The 13271-nt window shown below is 43.9% G+C and overlaps 1 protein-coding gene across 1 annotated transcript in view; it reads right to left on the reverse strand.

Moving 5' to 3' along the window:
* Positions 1 to 111: 111 nt before the first annotated feature.
* Positions 112 to 13271, reverse strand: part of EBNA1BP2 (EBNA1 binding protein 2) — a 33615-nt gene continuing 20455 nt past the window's right edge. The window contains exons 4-10 of the mRNA XM_075003175.1: positions 5851 to 6017; positions 3878 to 4001; positions 2390 to 2479; positions 2020 to 2095; positions 1629 to 1722; positions 911 to 1073; positions 112 to 536 (exon numbers count right to left, since the gene is read on the reverse strand). Coding sequence (XP_074859276.1) covers positions 489 to 536; positions 911 to 1073; positions 1629 to 1722; positions 2020 to 2095; positions 2390 to 2479; positions 3878 to 4001; positions 5851 to 6017 — 762 coding nt within the window. The 3' untranslated portion in view covers positions 112 to 488. The remainder of the gene's footprint in view (positions 537 to 910; positions 1074 to 1628; positions 1723 to 2019; positions 2096 to 2389; positions 2480 to 3877; positions 4002 to 5850; positions 6018 to 13271) is intronic.

The raw sequence follows: 13271 nt of genomic DNA on the forward strand, positions 1-13271 counted from the left end.
ACCCATGAGGTGGATGTACTAAGAACCTGCAAAAGGCTCTACAGGCTCTGGGTTTGTAACTGGAGCCAAGATAGTACTTCAAGTCTGACCTGGAGCTAAATTCCCTATTTTTAATAAATGCAGTGGTGGAAAGAGCCATGGGAATCCTCCAGTCCCAATCACAATGGGTTCTGTCCCTCAATACAACACTGAAGATACAAAAAACAAATGACTATGTTCAAGCTATTTAATGAGTTCACATATGCCAGAACTGAGGCTTGAAAAACAGAAAAAAAAAAAAAAAACTTGGAAGAAAACTAACAGAACAAAGGAATTAGTGACAGTACATGTATGTCCTTTGCATCAAATGGCAGGTACCATCCAGCTTGCTCAACAGCAGTTACAGCTGCCCAAAGAATCCAATGTCAGGAGGAACACCTGCAATTCATAGATATATAGGAACTAAATCAAAGCCACTGGGAAGTAGAGCCAGTCCCACTCGATCTTTATCAGGTTCGACTCTTCATTTTCTGCCTCATCTTTTTGCCTGGTCTCTTCTGCAAAGAGAGAATGACAAATTCAGGTCTCTGGTTTTCGGCCTCAACCCCTCCTTCTGGCCTTAGAAGGGACCTTGTTAGAGCAACGATGCTCACCTTTCAATTTTTCTGTTGCGGATTCAGGACACTGGTATGGATAAACATTTTCTCACTCACCAGCACGCGATTTCCTTCAGTATGGAATTCACTTTCCCCATTCATATCAAACCAATGTGCCCAGTGCCTTGCCAACTATCTAGTCAGTTTTGGTCCCCAAATATGCAGCCTGCAGCTCCCTAAACATAGAGCTCATGGGCTATCTCAAATGTGTATGTAGCCCTCCCCTCTGTGGACAGTGCCCATCTCCCCCTAACATACTAATACTTCTCACTCACATTGGAACCTTTTTTCCCTGCTTTCCGAGTACCCTTGTTGTGGGCCACGCTAGCTCGAAAGCTTGACACGTCATTGTGACTCTCCTGTGTGTTCCATTTTGATCCTTTCTTCTTCCCACCAAAACCAAACTTCTGATTTTTGTAACGTCGCTTGGCATTTGGTCTGGAATAGAAACAACAAGTCGTCATTGAGGGGTCTCTAATAACTGTCTTGGGGGGATGGAAGTGTACTTAAGCATGTCATTGGTGTCCCTCTGGAAAACTACTTGAGTAAAAGTACACATGCATGTGCACACGTCACATCTTTATTGTACTTGAGTACCCAAAAGTTAAAGTGGCTGCACTGTTACTCAAGTAACGTTTGGGGTACTCTCCCCACTTCTGGTGATCCTCATGTCACCTGAGAGTCCATCAGATTTACTTCCAATTGCTGAAAAGACTAACTTGTCTCCCTCATTGCAAAAAGGCAAAAATATTTAAGACACTCCAGTTTCTGCCCCACCTTGTTTATAACTAGCATTTCCTCTCTGAAAGGGTATGCTACCTGCAGTAACCTCACCCTAAGGAGCATAAGACTGAACATTAGCATTATGAGCTAGGAATTATCTGCTGCCATCTCAGGGAGATAACTGGATGCTGGTACTATCATGCAAAGCAGCTTTGTAGACTCAAGTGAGATGTATAGGTCCTAGCTGCAATGCCTCCAATTCCACCTCACCCTCTCTTTATTCGTTGACCACTATCTCCTTCCTTCTTCCCCTGACGTGGTGGTGGTTGCTCCCCATCCAGGAAATCCAGCTTGTCAGAGAGACCTGCAAGAGCAGAACATTTGTGGAACTGCTACCATTGAACTGGGCAGACAAATTTTCAACATGAGCAAGAGTTACATCATTAGTTAATGGCAGTTTTATCTCCCACTGGACAATGCCTATTTAAGAGTTTATTCTCCTGCTGCCCTGTATACCTCCATGTTCAGCAATGCCTTTTCCAACAAACTCCTCTCCAGTACTAGCTAGTGATACCCTATATGCTACAGTGCTGTTATCATCAGATTGTCCTTCTCCCTCCCACCCTCAGCATTCTTTTTGAGTTGAAACAGATGACCTCACCTTTCTGGTATTTCTTGACTGCATTCAGCACAGTTGCTTTTTCCTTTTGTCTCTTTTGCAGAATCTCAGTTTCTACCTGTAACATGAGACAATATGATTTTTGCTCACTACCATGCCCAGAACGCTCCCAAGAAGTTCTGCTGTCTTTATATTTTCCCCCTCTACACCTCCAAACAGGCCTGGTAAACTAGCCAAACAGCTCCATGTTTAAGGCCCTTCACTATAATGCCAACAGACAACACTGATTAAATGCTGTCCAAGAGGTCTCACTCTCCGAGTTTTCAAATAGCTGGAAACTCCACCCATAGGGGTCCAGGGTCTTGCCACTGGGTCTCCCTTGTTGTCCCATAAGTTTTAACCACCTCCTCACCTTTTTTCCATATTTTCTCAGTGCACGAAGTTGTTTTGCTTTCTCAGACTTCTCCATTGCAGCCTGTTTGTTTTTAAGCTTGTGTCGAATCTTATTAGGAAACAAAATAAAGTACCTGTTATACAAAGGAAGATGTGGCTGTGTGAACGCCAAGATGTATAAGCTATACTAACAGGGCCGTTACTCAGATACAAATATAAAATGTTGTAAATCTTTATAGTATGTACTAAAGGTAGTCTATATTTATTAAATTCCCAAGGTCCTACTAAAGCTGCTGCCTAGAAGCAGTGCCACAGTCTCTATTTCATTCAGTGATTTTTAGATACAGCTTCCTCTCTCTTTCTCCGGTAAAATGAGATAATTCAAGGCTGGGAATGCTCACTACAGAAACTCCTGGCCTCGTAGTTTTCTTCAACCCATATTTAGTATGAAGATTAATGGAAGTACAGATATGAAGGTGTGCAGCCTCAAGAAAACAAGTTCTTAATTAACAGAGTAAGACAAAGCTATTATTTTTTGCCCAATTCTTTTGGATTTATAGAAGACTTCCAGTAGTTCCCTTATAATGGACTGTTATCTTACTTGGATAACGTTAGCTGTGGCAGAGTCAGGCCAGAGGGCTCCTTCAGGGTTGGGGAGAAAGGCAGCCCAAAGAGGGGGAAAAGACCTGCTAAATAGAAGCAGCAAAGGAGGAAGTCCCAGGAGGAGCGGTTGGGCTCCCTGCCACAAAAGCCTGTTGCAAGCCCCAGCCACTGGGGAAAAGGGGCAAGAGACTAAACCAAGTAGTGGCATGAGTAAGGGCACCCTTTCCACATAGTAAAATCACTGGCTTCTCTCTCCCTCAGAACTGAATCTTTCCCCTTCTTCCACATCCTTCAAACAATTCAAAGCTTTTACTAGATTTTAAATAACAATGAAATTATACAATCAATCCAAAGTGTAGAGAGATTCTTACTGAAAAAGCTCTGCAATATGTATTGGTAACAATTGAAACGTTTTCCAAAGAAAACCAGCAACAGTAAAGAAAAACTTGTTTTCATAGTGAAGTGCTTTACAACAACACATAATTCCATAGGGATAATGGTCAGAGAGTCAGGAAACTTCTGTCAAGTCATCAGACACTGGGGAAAAGTCCTGCATTTTTAAAATTATAAATAACAAATTATATTCTTCTTCTTGGCAGTCACTCAATAACGAGTAAGATGTCTTATGAACTTAGCTGTCAGACTCGAGTAAAATAGCTGATTTACACAGGTCACCACTGATTCCCAATTCCCTGCTATAAATCATTTTCATTTCATTTCACCATTCCCCTATAGGCAGACTACTGAAAACGTCCATTTTATGGGGTTTTTTTCTGCACCCTTTACTGAAGTATCTGTCACAGGGAACTCCCGAAGAGAGGGTAGCTCACCAGTCTGGGTTCCTACGTGCTGACAGTTTTTCAAGGGTAATCAGGTGAATGAACAATGATGCCTAGTTTAATACCTTCTGCATCTGTTGATCAGATTTTGCCATCTCTGCAAAATAATCATCTGGTCTTCTTGTGGGGACTTTTTGGTGATATAGCCAAGGAAGAGCCTTTAGCACTGCTGCCTGGGCCTGCCGGTAACTGGTTAAAAAATGGGACACCAAGATAACATTAACAGTAAAGTCTAATCACACTGGGCAGGGTTATCAGGAACTCTGCTCATATTAGCTGTGTGATGCTCAATAATTTAAATTTACATTAAATCCCAAAACTGTACCAGAGCAACATTAAAAATGTAGAGGGCTCAGAAATTAAGGTGCCAATAACATTAACTAAGACAAAATACTCATGTTGTATTTTCTACTCCTTTTTACCCGGTCAACTGGTAGTTTACAATTTTACAACTTGTATTATAAAATACAAACCATAAATAGACAGAATTGCAATGACACCGAGAGACAGTGGGAACTTCCATTTTCACTTTGGAAGCTTAGTGGTGTACTACATGTTTTTATTATTTGAATAAATTATTTGCTTAATTAGGTATGGGAAATAATTACCACCTTGGCAACTGCTGCTGTTTTATTGGAGACAATTTTCTACAAGATGGCTTTAATGGGGCAGCAATTTGTTTACATTGTGCAACTATCTTGACATGGTCAATGAAGGTTTAGGTCAGTGGTCAGCAACTTCTGGCACGGGTGCCAAGAGTGGCATGTGAGCTGATTTTCACTGGTACACAAAGGAGGGAGCTCAGCTCCACTCCTCCTCTCCCATGCAGCTGGGAGCCTGCCCTGCCGCCTGTGGATTAACAAAAGACCAGTTAATGCTACCAACACGTAAATGGTAAATTTCTGCATCTTAATCTATTTATTAATTAAGCTGTTGTAAGTAGGACTATTAGTGACTTTAAAAAGTATCACCAGCACTTGGACTGTACATAGACGTCAAAAGGTCAAATTTTGGCACTCCACCTCAAAAAGGTTGCTGATCCCTGAGTTAGACTGTACAGAAATGTACAGAATACCACCATTAAAAAAATTGCAGTTTCTGTGGTTTTTCTCATGTCTTTCAAATTAAGTCTTGCTTAATAGTTATTTATTTAATAATATATATTTTCTTAAATTTACATGGTCCTACTAAAGCTGTTGCCTAGACCCAGCACTATCTGGAGGATTTCACTGCATTTGTTTCAAGAAGATAATATCCCATGTGAAAATAGTCCTATATCACCTCAAGACTGCTGGTTAGAGGCGACACAGATACAAAAATATATACAGTGTATTATAAAATTTCAATTTTAGGATTTTCTACTGCCAACCATCACTAAAGTACCCGAGTTCCTTGCACATAAAATACAGCTTGATATTTATAATATACTATTTTTTCCTTAAGTTAGATTTTGTAAGGAAGCAGTGCTCTAAAGGGAACTTAGTATATTTGACGTTAGTATTAAAAATATTTCTTGACAAAGAGTCATACTTTGTATTTAAGCTATTACGAAACAGATGATGCTTGCTCCTGCTGTGAAGGTAGGGGACTGGATCCGATGTCGAGTTCCCCTTCCAGTTCTAGTATTCTATGAGTCTATAAAGCTTTTTTTCCTGAAATCAGAATTACCTGAATATAAAGCATAATTTTAAAGAGTCTATTTTAAGTAGCAAACAAGGTTTGTACTACTTAAAATACTTTCTCATGATTGATAATTTTATAATCCAGGCCTGCCAAAAGAAGGTAAACCATGTCATCTCAGAATGAGAAACAGGGAAGGATTTCAAGCCTCAAGATGTGAATCTATTTTGGAATATATTTTGAGAGTTTCCAGCAGTATGACACATGCATATGCAATAAGGATAAAAAGTGATGTGACACTGACATGTGGATGAAGGGCATGACTGGGTTGCAACAGTCAACAACAAAGTTGTGTATGTTGCTAAACCATGTATATGGTATGACTGGGGTCTCAGAGAAGAATATCACTTTTCCTCACAAGCTCATCTCTCTCTGGAAGTCATCCTCAGGATCAATGGTGGTTTTGTCAGGTGTGGGATATGAAGTTGGACTCATGACGTTTGGTGCCTGACCCACAGTCACATCCAGTCTTTCTATCCAGGCTAGGTGCTGCTTAAATTCAGACAAACATTGCTTCAAGCCATCCTAGAAAAGAAAGGACAGCTCTGTTAACAGCAAAACACAAAATGAGTTGTCTTCTGAAAGTTAGCTACTAAATATCTATAATAGGATGGCCTGCCCCTTTAAGGGAGTTGGGCACAACCCCACTCTTGGCTGCCTCTGCCAGTGATGGCCTTGAGGCAGATAAGACTTCTGAACTCAGTTTTAGGCCTGGTCTACACTAGAGGATAAAATTGAATTTAAGGGTTTTAGGTCAATGTTATAAAGCATCTGTCTTCACTACAGGGCTCAATAGGTCAATTTTAAGAGGCTATAATGTCAACTTTTGTAAACCTGATTTCACCAGGAGTAATGCCAAAATCGATTTTTCAATGTTGACCTTATGTTAGTGCAGACCACAGCATTATAAAATTGATTTTATTAGCCTCTGAAAGTATCTCACAATGCCCCCAATGTTTCCTTTCTGCTCATCACTTTATCTCTGCTGCTCTCCAGATGAACAGGCGGTAGGTGACAGAAAACAGGGGTCATCAGCCCTGGGATTTGGAATTAATTTCCTTTCCTTTCTGCCCAGCATGGCAAGCAGATCTCAGGAGCACACCTATTAGCCATAAGAGCCCCAGCATGGAGCCATCAGGAGATCCAGGATCTCATTTCTGGTGGAGGGTGGGGAGGGCAATCTGTGCTGAGTAAACCGAGAACCAGCAAAAGAAATGTGGACATTTATGGAATTTCCCAGGGCATGCTGGAGAAAGGTTACACCAGGGACGTTCAGCAGTGCAGGGTGAAAATCAAGCCCCCTGTCCCCCACATGGCTGCCAGGCTGTGCAGACTCTGCTTCCTGACACCGGCATGTACTGACCTGCATGGAGTTTCAGTGCTTGAGGCATTTTCCCTGCACATGATTTAGCAAGAGAGGCCGAGAAGCTTGTTTTGTGTGCTGGACATTTTATGGAGCGGCTCCCCTAAGCCACCATGAGGCTTTTATACATTTTAAAGTGGTTCCTGTTGGAAATGCACAATCATACAGCCTCCTCACCATATTCCCCATCTCCCCTCATCGGGGCCCAGAATGTGTCAGGGGGAAGGGGTGAGGATAAGGACAGCCATATCTCCTACATGAAAAAAAATGCCATTGTGAAAACCACAGTGCTGTTTATTGGTTACCATGGGGTGGAATGCATTTGCCGGTGCTTTCATAAAGGTGAAGCACACATCGGGGGAGGGAAGAGTGTCATAATAGTTAAATGCAGCAGATTCATTTGGCTGTCTGATCATTCATAAAGCTATTTTTCAAATCATCAATCCCACTTGCATTGCATCTATCTGTGCTTTGCTGATTGTCCTTGTGTCTGACTGTTCATACACATTGCCTAGGACATCTGCTTCTGTCCTCTTCTGCATTAGATATTTTCTAAAGAGCGTTGTCTTCTGCTCCCTTTTAAAGAGTAACCCCAGGTTCTTTGGTTAAAGAAAGTTTCCTCCACTCTCCTTGCAGGGCCACATTTCCTTCCCAAAGTATGTGGCTCTGGAGATGATATCCTATGAGGTAATGGAGCTTGTGGGCCTCTCTCTTCCTTCGCTCTCCCACACAGGCAGTTGAGCTAGAGCATCTTTACCAGAAGAGGCAAGAGAATCCCTGCTATTCGCATGCAAAGTAATTTTTGAGTGGGGCCAACAGGTACTGAATGACTGGAACACTCCATGATGTTTCCTCAACTGTACTATCCTTTACTACTTCCTTAACTATGCCAGTTTACTGTGCTCCTAGCAGATTGGCACATAAATAGCCAACTCTGATGATGGCAATCATCAAAGTGTCCTGATTCAGGGGCAGGCTTTGCAAAAATGCCTGTTTGTGTTCAATGGCAGGGGGAGTAAGGGCAATGCACTCTGGGATGATGATATCACACACCCACAACCACTTGCAATGCATTTTTTTCCCCCGGCAAATGTCCCCCTCCCCCCAAAAAAACCAAACCAAACCAAACCAAACCAAAAACAACCACACTGGCAAAAAAACCTAAAATTCAACAGGGCTGCAGGAACTGTGAGATAGATGCCCACAATGCATGGTGGCAACAGTCAAACTCAGGCAATTTACTGGGGACACACTAAATTGACTTTGTGAACAGAAGTAAACACTCAACTTCAACTTTATAAAAATCTAGTGTTCAAAAGTCACCAAATAAATTTGACTTCATTCCCAAGTGTAGACATACTCTCCAAAAGAGCAGCAAGATTTCTGTGTAGAGATAGGGACACAGAGGATCAGAGAAGGGGCTTTCTGTGCTGGCTAGATATGAACTCCGTGAGCTACCTGCAGTGAAGGGCAGGAGTTAAACAGACTTAAGCAGCAGCTTGAGGAAATGTAAGACAGCATGAATTGAGTACTGAGGAAAGACCTGCTTTAAAGACCCCACGAAAGAATATTTGACGTAAGAGTCTGGATGCAGTAGGATAACCTCTAGAAGGGGAAATACAGAAGAGTCTAGTACCAGATCAGATCCATGACTTTAATTGGTGTGCTTTTACAATAAAGATCCTTCACACTTTCATGTGAGAGCAATCTGATTTTAGATTGTGCAAATAACCCAGTACACACTGCTGAGCATGCAAAAATAATATTACTATTACAGAATCTATAGTTCATATGACAGCAAGTTAGGTTACATCTACACTATGAGATAAAGGCAGTTAGCTTAATATTACATTTCGATTACATTAAAATTCGATTTTACGGCAGTTAGCTCAATATTACATCAATGTCTTTACTCTAAATACCATTAGCTTGATTTACGGAGCACTAATATCCATATCATAACATTGTCAAAACCGGCTGGGTGTAGCCTCAAGTTCGAATTTAAAAGTTTGAATGAAGGCCAATGTGGAAGCGCCAGGTCTTAAAATTGAATTTATTAGCCTCCAGAAGAGTCCCCTATGTATCCCACAAAGCTACGCAGTTAACTACTATGTGTGGCTGCTTTCATCTCTGCTGCTCTCCAGGTGCGCAGGAAGTAGGTCACAGGAAGCCCGCAAATTTGAATTCATCACCAGGAAGCCCAGGAAATATAAGGGGCACCCAGAAGCTAAAATTTCTTTTACCCATTGCATTGCACCGCATTGGTAGCCATTGCACTGATAGCCATCCCTTGCAATCATGAGCACTCAAGGTCACAAGACAGCTCCAGCATGAAGCATTCAGGGGATTCTGGATCTTCTTGCAGTTTGAAGAGAGGAATCAGTGGCAAGCAGACTTCAAGTGTCCAAGAGAAATGCAAACTTATTTGAGAAGATGTTGTGCGGGATGACTGCCACACGTTCTTCCTGAAACTCTATGCAATGCCAGGTGAAGGTAAAGAACTCTAGCAGGCCTATCACAAAGTCCCGGAAGCCAACCAGCAGTCTAGGTCATCCCCCAAGACCTACCACTATTATGAACAGCTTCATGTGCTTCTTGGGAAGCACCCAACCACATTGCCCCCTCTGAATTCTGACATTTCTGGAGGCCCTGTTCCAGAGTCCGGAGTGAGCCGAGAGGAGCTGGGGCAGCCAGGAGGAAGAGGGCACTGGAGAGGACATGGGCAATGACCAGGGCCCAAGGAAGCTCTTCCCAACATCCCAGAGCTCTTTACCATAGACATGGAGCCGGTCCCCTCTATGTTGGGACACAGCTGCTCTGGTGAGTATTTTTTTTTTGAATGCTAGAAGCAGGTTGCAGCTGGGTATAGGTTTTCTATGGATGTATGCCCCTCAGAACAGGCAACTCCATAGAGATCTGGTATCATGATGCCAGCTGCACAGCATTTTGACAAATTTTCCAGGCTTGTGCTCACACAGGATGAACATCTCTTCTTTTGCACTGTTATTCTTAGCAGGGTGATGTATTCTTTGGTGATCTAAAGAAGCATGGGAATTTGGATTGGATTTTTTTGCAATGCTCACTGCTCTTTTACATTTCCCTGGAGCACACTGCCACACCATGTGGCTAGTGGGTGCTTCATCTTCCCTCATCCACACAGCTGGCAGGCTCTCTGGGCCTTCTCCCCTCCCATTTCCCTTTTCCCCTGCATTTCTTTTCACTATACAGGGATCCTTCCCCACCCAGCCACCCATGCAGCTGGAATTGAACTGTTCCCCCTCACCACGTGGCTGCTGGACTCTGCAGACCCTGGTCTCGCACATCAGCATGTCCAGCATAGGCAGGTTTTCCTTGTGGAGGACTGCTCCAAGGAATGTCCGAAAACACTTTTCACCCTGCTCCAGGACACCAGCCTGCTTCCCTGGCATTATACACACACACACCCGCACCCCACTTTATAAAGCGAACAATAGCTTACTATGTCCACAATCAAATGGTGTGGTTAAGCAATGGCTCATGCAATGTACAGTTTGAATCCTTGTCATCCTTCAGAAGCCTTAAGCAGCTTTGCAAAAAGAAAGTTTCACTGGTTATAAAGACAGAGACCCATTCATTCAATGGGTAAGCGCTTTGTGTGAATCGTACCCCAATTTCAACCGTCACTTTCCAGCAGGCATCCCCAGCATGGGAGACAGGGCAAGGAAGTTTAAAGGTCCAAATAGGACCTTCTCCTGCTGCACACGGAGCAGGCTCATGCAGAAACTGCAGAGAGCAAAAGGGGCACAGCACAGTGGTGGCAGACTGTGTCTGAGTTCAAGAGAGAGCAAATGGTGCACCTGAGGGAGGATGCAGCAAAGCTCATTACGGCAATGGGTGACCAAACCGAGGTCCTGTGCTTCATGCTGGAGCTGCAGAGGAACTCCCTATGGAGCACTGTGGGCTCCACTCCCCGCTGCCCAGACTCCCATGAGTACAGGTCATCCACCCCCCACCCCGTGATCGCAGTCCCTGAACATGGGGAGGAAGGGCAAAGACAGTCTGCCACTCTACTCCCAAGAGCCACTGGAAAAGGCTATTCCACCACTCTTAACACCCTTTGTTTTCCCTGCTGTTTAACCCCTCTCCCCAAAATAGACTTACTCTTTTGAGGACAACCACGGTGTGATTTTTTGGTACGCATGTGTGATGGGGTGCACAAACACTGCAGGGACTTGTGGGGGGTGGAAAGGGCCGTCAGCACAGCTGCTCACTGCCATGCCAAGGTCGGCAGAGGACTCACAGCACAGCGACCTGGGCAGTGGTGGAAAAGACTGATAGCATGGCTACCCCTGACTGCGCCAAGGTCTGCAGAGGACTCATGGCAGAGAGACCTGGGCTGGTATGCAGAGGGCCAATAGTACAGCTGCCAATGGTTTTGTGAAAGTAACCCTCCCTTTACATCCATCCTTCTTCCTGCAACTTAACCCCCTTCCCCTCAAGAAACAGCATTCTTTCTGTAAAAGCCAGACTGATTTATTGGTTCACATTTGGTGGGGAGCAGAAATCATTTTGGGGTGTGGGGGTGGTGGTATACAACAGTGAAATACAGCACAATCATGAGTCTGGCAGATCATTCAGGAAGCTAGGTTTCAAAGACTCCCTGATTGCCCCTCCCTCCACATGGTTATTGGAGAAGGCGCCTGTAGGCAGCTGGGAATAAATCCTGCTCATGGCATCAGCCCCTGCACTCCAGACACTCATGAAATTATTCCACCTGGACTCACAAATGTTATCAAAAATACAGCACGGTGAGGACATTAGTTTCACAAAGGTCCAAACGGGTCAACAAGCCCCTGAACCTCACTTTTAAATGGCCAAAGGTGCATTCCACTACCATTCTGAACCTGCTGAGTCTTAAATTGAAGTTATCCTTGCTGCAGTCCAGGGTGCCTGTGCATGGCTTCATGAGACAAGGAAGCAGATGGTAAGCAGGGTCATCCAGTATTACTATAAGCATCATCGCACCGCCAATCTTCATTTTTTGGTCTGGGAAAAACAGCCATTCCAGGAGGTTTCTGTATAGACCAGAATTTCTTAAGATGCGTGCATTGTGAACCTTCCCCGACCATCCCATGGAAATGAACTTTGTGATCTACCAGTGCCTGCAACACCATCGAGAAGAATTCCTTTCTGTTTATGTACTCAGAGGCCAGGTAGTCCAGGGCCATGATGGGGACGTGCATGCCATCTATTGCACCACTGCAGTTAGAAATTCCCATTGCAGTAAAGCCATCCACTATGACCTGTACATCTCCCAGGTCTATCTCAGGAGATGCTGACTGATTGCATTGCCTACCCGCACCACCACAGCCCCCACTGTAGATCTGCCCACCCCGAACCAATTTTCCACTGACTGGTAGCTGTCAGGTGTTCCACACTTCCACAGAGCGACTGCCACTTGCTTCTGAACCTTTAAAGCTGGCCTCATTGAGTTGCTGCGCTTCTGGGTGGAGGCCAGCAAATCACAAAGTTCCATTAAAGTGAACTTGCACATGCGAAAGTTCTGCACCCACTGCTGGTCATACCAGGACTCCAAAACAATGTGGTCCCACCGCTGTGTGCTGGTTTCACAAGTCCAAACGGCCACTCCACTATCAGCAATGCATCCAAGGTAGCCAGCTTTTCTGATTTCGTTGACTGCAATTGAGCCATTTCCTCTTCAAAATCTTCATCCTCCTCCACCTCAATCATCTCCTTTTGTAGTCAAAAGAAAAAGTGCACGACATTCCGGGAAGTTGCTGTAATGGTTTTTGAAATGACTTGAAGCATGTGAGGATCCATGCTTGCGCTAGTGCTATGCCACAGAAATTGGCACAACCTCCAAGTTAGTTTTCATAAGGTTAGTTAGTGCTCTGATTCTGGAACAGTGCTTTGCATTCTGGGATAGTGACATTAAACACCCATAAGCAACTGTGGCAATTCTCCCCCACCCCCCAACTCTGTGGTACAAAACCCCCAGAATGCAACAGAGCTAAGGCACTGTGGGATAGGTACCCACAATGCATTACTCATGCAGTCGAACTTAATATATGGAGATACACATCTCACAAAAGACACACATCTCATAGAACTGGAAGGGACTTCAGGAGCTCATCAAGTCCAGTCCCCTACCCTCTTGGCATGACCAAGTGCCATTCCTGACAATTTTTTTTAAATCTCTTTGCCTCAGGCCCATAAATGGCCTCCTCAAGGATTAAACTCACAGCTCTGGGTTAGGCAGGCCAATGCTCAAACCACTGAGCTATCCTTCCCCCCGAATATATATGGAGATACACCTATTTCATCGAGCTCGAAAGGACCTTCAGAAGTCATCGAGTCCAGTCCCCTGCACTCATAGCAGGACCTCTCATCATCCCTGACAGATTTTTATCTATTTG

Source organism: Carettochelys insculpta, chromosome 9 (assembly GCF_033958435.1).
Source record: "Carettochelys insculpta isolate YL-2023 chromosome 9, ASM3395843v1, whole genome shotgun sequence".
In the NCBI taxonomy this organism is placed as follows: Eukaryota; Metazoa; Chordata; order Testudines; family Carettochelyidae; genus Carettochelys; species Carettochelys insculpta.